The sequence below is a fragment of the Neolamprologus multifasciatus genome, chromosome 7 (genome assembly GCF_963576455.1).
Source record: "Neolamprologus multifasciatus chromosome 7, fNeoMul1.2, whole genome shotgun sequence".
Taxonomy (NCBI): domain Eukaryota; kingdom Metazoa; phylum Chordata; class Actinopteri; order Cichliformes; family Cichlidae; genus Neolamprologus; species Neolamprologus multifasciatus.
In genome coordinates this window covers 35,445,848-35,454,252 of record NC_140445.1, presented here as the reverse complement: position 1 = coordinate 35,454,252, position 8,405 = coordinate 35,445,848, and the positions used below count along the sequence as shown (strand labels likewise).

The window sequence follows — 8,405 nt, the reverse complement described above, 5'->3', positions numbered from 1 at the left end:
TGACGCTTTGTCTCGTAGTGCCGTCTTAAATTAAATTCCTTAATTACAGCCACATTAGCTCCACTAATAAGACACACGGGTTTACCAGCATTGTCTGTAAACATGTATTCAGTCATCCACTGGCGCTGAAAGGCTCTGCTTTCAGAATCAACTTTTCTCTCCACCATTGTGAGCAGCTAGCTTGGCAATAACAGAAGTTTGACTTGATTGACTCGGGAATGTTCCCAGTTAGCCTAGCGTTCAGCAAGGAGGCTGCAGCGCTGCATTATGGGATCTGTAGTTTGTATATTATTATCGCCTCATATCGCTGGGCCATGCATAACAATAATAATACATCTATATAAAATGATCTCAGGGTCGGATATAAATGTACGCCGAGCCGGATGTGGCCCGCGGTCACAGGTAGCCCCAGACTTCTGTCGGGTAGCCCCAGTAAACTGGACTACCCGACAGAAGGACCCGCTTCACTTTTTCGGTAAGTTAAACGTGTTTGTAAGCTAATCCGTAACTACCGTCCTTAGCTAGCTCCTGAGACCTAGCTAGCTAAAATGAGCACTCGGCTGTCAGGGTTCGTTTAGCTAATCTGTGCAGGTGAATGAATTTACTAAAGAAATCAAGAGAAACGTCCCGGGCTGCTCAGTCACTAATTACTGTTACTGTACTTTTATTACAAGTATTATACTGTAAAAGCAACAGGCTGCACCCTGCTTCAGCTCCTGTGCAGAGCTGAATATTAAATATGTGCAAACAACAGCATGTTTTCAGTCTCTTGCCACATCTGTAAAGACGGTAACATTTTTTTTAAAATGCTTGTACTTCAATAACTCCTCATTAATCAGGAACTATGGATTAGTGTACTGTAATACTGAAAAAAATGTAAGAGAAGAACTTCAGATCCTGAGTGTGTGAGGACAGAAGAATCAGCTTTATTTCAATATTGAGGGATAAAATTTATATCTGAGTTTGATGGTTCTGTTGTCTTTGTGATTACAGGAGCTGCCCTCAGATTCAGACCTCAGCCCCATTGAGTGACAGCAGATAGATCATCCAACATGTTCATGTGTTAACTGTAAAATGAACTGATGAAACCAGTACAAAGGTTAAAGTACCACACGTGCTGTAGTGAAAGCTGCAGCTGTTTTATTGATAAAGTTAAAGACAAAAACAAAAGGATTAATCACTCATGTAACTGTGTCACTATATATCAGCATTAACAGGACCTCAGTTTGGTGTTTCACAAAGCTGCTGATCTCACGGTGTGTTCACACCGAACGCGATGGACGCGAATAGAGCGTCAGGTTTACATGTAAAGTCAATGGAAAAGCGCGATGACGCGCGATTGCGGGTCCCGCGAAAATTCGGAAGCAGATTTGCGTCGCGAAAACGCCAAAACTCGTGAAACGCGCGTCAGTGTAGCGCGTCTGGCGCGTTTGACTCGCGAATAAAACCACGCGCGTGAGTTTTTGTGTTGCATTTTGTGCATACGCGCGTTTCGCGTCTACCGCTTGAGTTGGAAAAATCTGAACTCCAGCGTCAAATCGCGCCGCGACAACCAATCAGGGGCCTGGTGACGTGGCTCTGACCTAGGTCAAAGGGGCAGATCCAGCCAAAGCCCTTCATTCTTCATTCAGTATGGAGGAAAAGCTAATCAGTGCCGTGGCTAATCACCCGGAGCTGTACGATGCTAGCTACTACTTTTACCGAGACAGGAATAAAAAGGACCTAGCTTGGAGACACATAAGTGAGGAGATCGGGCAACCTGGTAAGTTCATTCCTTCTTTTTAATTTTCAGACTGACCCGATGAACCCGCGCAAAAGCTAGCAAGCCCGCCTACTGTCCCGCTATTTTCCCACTGATGTACAAATACCTTTCCGCTAACAAGATAATGCGTTTATTCAGAGGACATCTGCAGGAGAAAGTGGAAGAGCCTCAGGGACACTTATAATAAGGAGAAGAAGACAGAGAAGGAGAAGAGGAGTGGGTCTGCAGCAGGATCGGGGAGAAGATGGAAGTTCTTCGCGGTCATGGGGTTTCTGGACCCCTTCCTCACCCCGCGGGAGACAAGCGGCAATATGGTGCGGACCGTGGAGAACTTCTCCCCCGAGGACCAGGGACAGCCCGAAGAGGCAGCAGGGGAGTGTCAGTCAGAAGGTATGTTTACATTGAGTTAATGTAGGCAGTTAATTTATGCGTGTTGTCATACAGGAACATATTTTGTTTATTAATAAACAGTATACAGTAGTCCCGCTGTTCATCCGTCACTGCCTCGCCTTTTCGCTGATTTTTTTTATTGCACCGTACAGCTTTCAACTATGCGCATTGCATTCTGCAGCCCAAATGACAAATCTCCTCCGTGTCGTGTCTCCTGCGCTTGCCAAACTTATCATGTTTGGTTTTGATAACCATCACGTCCAATAGAAAAAAACAGCACAAAAACACTCATAACTATGACCCTCATTCGGAAATAGACACCTGCACCGGGAGCAAAAAAGGCGCACAAAAGTGGCGCCGCAGACGGAGAAAAAGCGCAGCATAATACTTTTACGTTTTAAAATCGACAAAGGTTTGCACTTTGAGAATCAACTTGTGAGAACTGTGACTACTGTTCATGTGCTGCAATAAATGAGAGACCACTGTATATAATAATAAGTATATAAGTATATAATAATATAATATTCTCTATGACTATTGTCTTCAACCTGTTAACATCTAATATTGTCTTGATAGAGTCAAGTAATCATGCAGCAGAGTCCTCAGCTGTCTCTTCTCCTGGCTCTCCAGTCCCTGGTCCCTCAGCTCCTGCTGCTGCACCCACAGGTATGAACATCAAGCACTGACAGCTTTTTACTTGCTTGAATTCCCTTGTGATCACCTTTACTAAATATCTACAACCAATCAGTTTATATCCTGTTTTTTTTTTTTCAATTTTGAAAATGAAAATCTAGTAGCAGCCTTCTCATTACTTTGTGTTGTTTTGTGCTGTGTTTTACAGGCCCACAGAGGAGGACAGCTCGAAGGCGGGCGAGGGACGGGTCCCAGGACGGTCCATCGGCGGTGGAGCTGGCCATCCTGGAGTCCCTAAAGAGGCCACGCCCGTCTCCAACTGAACATTTCCTCCTCGGCCTTGTTCCTGCTCTGGAGAGCATGCCGCCTCAGACACGAGAATTCGTGAAATTTCAAATTTATAAATTAGCTTTTGAAAACAGCACAGCTGTGTTAAATTTGGAAACATTGGACCCTAATGATCAGTAGTTTTCTGATGAGGCAGCAGCTCTCCAGGGCAGAAACAACGTTCTTATTTTTCTCCTCCTTCTCCCTGAGGCTCTTCCACTCCAAGCTGGGTCCTTTTTATTCCTGTCTCTCTGTAAATAGTTACATTTCATATATTTATGATAAATGTTTTTGTTAATGAATTTATATTTTTTCAAATAAACATTTATAATGACAAAATGTCTCTGTTCTACTACACAGCAAATATTGGCACCCGACTTGACACAAGTAGAATTTATTTCATATTATACTAATGACAAAACATACTAATACAGTGGGATGCAAAGGTTTGGGCAACATTGTGAAAAGTAATTATTTTCTTGTACAAATCACTGGTTGTCACAATAAAAATAGTCAGTTAAATATATCATATAGGAGACACACACAGTGATATTTGAGAAGTGAAATGCAGTTTACAGAAAGTGTGCAATAAGTGTTTAAATCAAGCAGGTGCATAAATTGGCGACACAAAAAAAGAGAAATGAAATAAATATTTAGTGTATATGAATGTGTGTGTCTCCTATATGATATATTTAACTGACATTTTTCATTGTAACAGTGATTCATACAGGAAAATAATGACTATTAATAAGGTTGCCCAAACTTTTGCACCACACTGTATATAGGAACATAGTGAAGACAAGTTACTTAAGAGAGTAAAAAGAGGTTAGTTTATTTTGGAGTAGAGCTCCATTTATTAAGAAAAAATTAAAAGGACAGGAACACTCTTTAGAGGTTTGTGGGTGGCTCTTAAAAGAGCCGTTGTGGGGAAGTCACTCGGACTTCAAACAGGCTACTCCTTTGGTTGCCAAGACACAGCTCCCTCCGCTGAGAAGTGAGCCATGAATTTCTCCCTCACCAGGACAGCCTCTCTGGAGGAGTTGTTTGCTGGCAAGGAACCTGGACAAAATTGTTTAAAATGAGTATTATGTGTACTGCAGTTACAAAATACATTATTGAAATTCCAAAATTACAAATTGCAAAACATAAATCTTACATAAAACCTTTTGTAATTATAAGGATAATTACATGATATATATTAGATATAATCTAAAACAGTCTGCGGGGATTATATACAAATATTCAACTATCCCAGAATTAAACCAGGTCTAAATAAAAAGGAGTGAGTATCACTACAAAGGTTAACTCAGTGGTCCTAATGCTACAGTTTGATATCAGAAAATAATGACTATTAATAAGGTTGCCCAAACTTTTGCACCACACTGTATATAGGAACATAGTGAAGACAAGTTACTTAAGAGAGTAAAAAGAGGTTAGTTTATTTTGGAGTAGAGCTCCATTTATTAAGAAAAAATTAAAAGGACAGGAACACTCTTTAGAGGTTTGTGGGTGGCTCTTAAAAGAGCCGTTGTGGGGAAGTCACTCGGACTTCAAACAGGCTACTCCTTTGGTTGCCAAGACACAGCTCCCTCCGCCGAGAAGTGAGCCATGAATTTCTCCCTCACCAGGACAGCCTCTCTGGAGGAGTTGTTTGCTGCCATACGACCCAGGCCTTGCAACGGCTCCACCACAGCAGGTGCCACACCCCTCACAGCAGGTGCCCCTCTCTCGTCCACACAGCGCAGAAAATTGTGGAGAACACACGTCGCCTTCACACACTTCTCCGCAATTTCAGGACGGAGCTCCATGGAGCGCCGATACAACCTCCACTGTGAGGAGAGGATACCGAAGGCACCCTCCACTATCATCCTGGCCCTGGAAAGGCGATAGTTAAAGATCCTCTTCTCTAAAGGGAGGAGGCGTCCAGGGAAAGGCCTCATGAGCTCACGCCGCAGCGGGAACGCTTCATCAGCCACAAAGACATGGGGCTGGGCTCCACGGTGTTCTCCACCGGGTAGAGGCTGGTCAGGAGGCAGATGGAGAGTCCCAGCCCGAAGAGCCTGACCAAAGGTGGAGTTGGCCAGAATACCACCATCGCTGGTCCTCCCGTACCCCCCAACATCAATGACGCGGAAGCGATGCTCTGCATCCACAACCGCAAGGAGAACAATGGAAAAAGTTCCCTTGTAGTTGTGGAACATGGATCCTGAGTTGGGGGGTGCCTTCGTCTGGACGTGCTTCCCATCCAGAGCTCCACAGCAGAGAGGGAAGTTCCAGCGTTCCTGGAATCCCTCTGCGATGGACCGCCAGTCTTCAGTTGAAGGCACAGCCATGAAATCGTCCACTAGACAGTCCCAGATGGCCGTCGCTACCTGGGGGATGATCTGGCTCACAGTGGACACACCAACTCGAAAACTGAACGCAATGGTCCTGAAGGAGTCCCCGGTGGCAAGGAACCTGGACAAAATTGTTTAAAATGAGTATTATGTGTACTGCAGTTACAAAATACATTATTGAAATTACAAAATTACAAATTGCAAAACATAAATCTTACATAAAACATTTTGTAATTATAAGAATAATTACATGATATATATTAGATATAATCTAAAACAGTCTGCGGTGATTATATACAAATATTCAACTATCCCAGAATTAAACCAGGTCTAAATAAAAAGGAGTGAGTATCACTACAAAGGTTAACTCAGTGGTCCTAATGCTACAGTTTGATATCAGCAAACACCGAGCGCATACATTGATATGACACCACAGCCATGCTATCATTGCAAACACTGATAACAGCATAAATCGAATTAAATCGGGACTTGATGAGACCTTCTGAGTATCACTAGAAATATTATAAACAGTCGTCTCCGTACCACAGTTTGCTTTCAGTAAAAACCGAGCATTCACTGTTAGCATAGCACATCCACGTTAGCAGTGTATAAATGGATAGTTTAGCATATATTAGCACAGGTATCAATAAAGGACTACCGTATTAAATACTTTTACTAACCTCAGGCAGATGGACAGGCGCTCTGCAGGTGGGATTGAGCGCCTGTAGTTGGTGTCTAGGCGGGCGATTCTGGGACCGACCCGGGAAAGCAGGTCCTCAAACTGGCCGAGTGAAAGACGGTGATATCGCTGAAATCGGCCGTCATCCAGGCGCAGCTCCTGGAGCAAATGGTGAAACTCACCAAACTGCTCACGCCTCTGGAGGACCTGATGGACCCAGGTACGGCGAGGGCGTCTTTTACGCCGCTGCTCTGCTCTCCACAGTACATAGAGAAGGGAGACTCTCTCTTCAAGCGCTAACTCGACAGCTGCCATCTTGCAAAGATACCGGTCTGGCACAACTTCCTCCCACATCCCTCCCACATTTCCGGTTCACGCGCGTCAAAATATGATATTTTGAAGCGCGATGGATTTTTCTTGGACACGCGTTGAGGCGCGAATGTGCACGCGTCAAATTAGGGGCGTTTGGGGCGTTTTTGTTCGCGTCCATCGCGTTCGGTGTGAACACACCGTCAGACCTGCACAGCTTCCGTTTTAAACACTTGATGTACTCAGCTGCACGAAGAGCATATGAGATTTTCTCTAACACAATTAAATAAAACCTGATGAAGGTCAAAGGTCGTCACTTGTATGTTGAACTACAAACTTCTCATCTGGAATTCATTCACAGTTTTTTGCAGATAGTGTGTTATTTACCATTAAGTGATTCAGAGTTATTCATACCAGAGTAACCAGAGAGGATAATATATTTTTAAATATATAACTTTCTACAGGACTGAATATCATATCTTTAAGTAAAAGTCCAGAGCCTCTGGTGAGTATCAGAGTATTTCTAACATTACACAAACCAAAGGTCTCATCACAGTGTTGATGAAATGCTGGGTTTATCCATCTCCTGGGGCGGGCCTATGGAGGAGTGCTGAAGATTTCCCTGTGAGGGAGCTGCTGGTGAAGATCATGAGTCCTGCTTGATCAATGCGATGAGCTTCAGTCTTCCTGGTGATTCTTAAATGAAGCCTCTCTCAGTGGGTCAACAGAACTTATGGCACAGGACAGCTGTGATGAAAGAAAGGGAAGAAGTTTCTCCAAACCTCTGGACCCAGGAAACCCAGCTTGGTCCTGATGGTCTCCCTCACTAGTTTCTCTCCAGGGTGAATGTAGATGTTGATATAATATGGAGTCTATTATTAAATGAAAAGAACAAATTAGACTACACTACTGAAACGTTCTGCTGATGTTTTTAAAGTCTCCATGTTACCAGGCTGTAGAGGGCTCTGAAGATTTAAACAGTTTTAGATCCATTACACTCACAGTCTTATGTTAAAATCTCAAAGGACAGCATTATATTTTTGATATTAACTCTGGGCCTCTGTAGAGTGTGCAGCTGATCTCATTGCTGTCTAAAAATGGATAAAAAAAACCCATAAGAGTTGAAGACTATTAGAGTAGCAGGTGTGTAGCATCGCTAACTAGCTAGCAACAAGCCTCCAACACAGTGCGTATGCTAGCGGCTAATCTAACTAACGAATTAACAACAGAGTGATTTTAGCACTATAAGATGATAAGCTGTGTGTCTTTTTCTATAATAGTGACATGGTTGTATTTACCTTAATTAAACGAGTCGTCAGTGCGGTAAACCAGCAAAAAAACTCGAGCAGCCGGGCTACGTAAAAAGTGTAGGGCGGCGTGTTTGCGGTCACGTCCAGCGGGTGTGTGGGCGGGAGCCAGTGTTGCCAACTCCTCAGTAAGGAAAATCGCTATTGGTTGTCCTAAAAGTCGCTAGAAGTCGCTAAATGACGTCATCACCTAATTTGCATAATTGGTCATGCTAATGTAATTGTAACCTACGCTGCTGGAGAGAGAAATAACATCATGGACGAGACATAAAGTGAGCAAAAAACATCCTAAATGCATTTAGAATTTATTTAGAACTACAAATTAAATTTCTTTTAGCAATTATTGTTTTTTGTAATGTCACAATTCCAACCCTGCTCCTTTACCCGGGCTTGGACCGGCAAAAGTGACCCGAAATAGGCACTCTGGTGGAGTTACTTTGTGTGTGTGTGTTTATAAGTAGTTTTAAACCTGATCCACAAAACAGCATAAGAGTAAAAGAAGAACTGACTGCGTTACAGCACCCGCTGCTTGTTGAGAGTAAAAGCGATATGCGCTTTCACGTCTTTTTTTTAGCGACTTTTCTTGGGAAAAAAGTCGCTAGGGGGTCTGAAAACTCGCTAAATATAGCGACAAAGTCGCTAAGTTGGCAACACTGGCGGGA

General features: G+C 43.3%; 1 protein-coding gene across 1 annotated transcript; it reads left to right on the top strand.

Moving 5' to 3' along the window:
• The first annotated feature begins 431 nt into the window (after positions 1-431).
• On the top strand, positions 432-6,489 carry LOC146514678 (uncharacterized). Its single transcript, XM_085167244.1, has 4 exons — positions 432-1,762; positions 1,901-2,152; positions 2,729-2,818; positions 2,994-6,489. The coding sequence occupies exons 1-4, from the start codon at positions 1,633-1,635 to the stop codon at positions 3,251-3,253; spliced, it is 732 nt and encodes a 243-aa protein (XP_085023370.1). The 5' UTR covers positions 432-1,632; the 3' UTR covers positions 3,254-6,489.
• The last annotated feature ends 1,916 nt before the right edge of the window (positions 6,490-8,405 follow it).

Bases quoted from the DNA above. Each gene is read 5' to 3' on its own strand.
- LOC146514678 (XM_085167244.1), top strand. From the start codon at position 1,633: ATGGAGGAAAAGCTAATCAGTGCCGTGGCTAATCACCCGGAGCTGTAC. The intron at 2,153-2,728 runs GTATGTTTACAT...TTGTCTTGATAG, and splicing joins AGGGGAGTGTCAGTCAGAAG to AGTCAAGTAATCATGCAGCA. The intron at 2,819-2,993 runs GTATGAACATCA...TGTGTTTTACAG, and splicing joins TCCTGCTGCTGCACCCACAG to GCCCACAGAGGAGGACAGCT.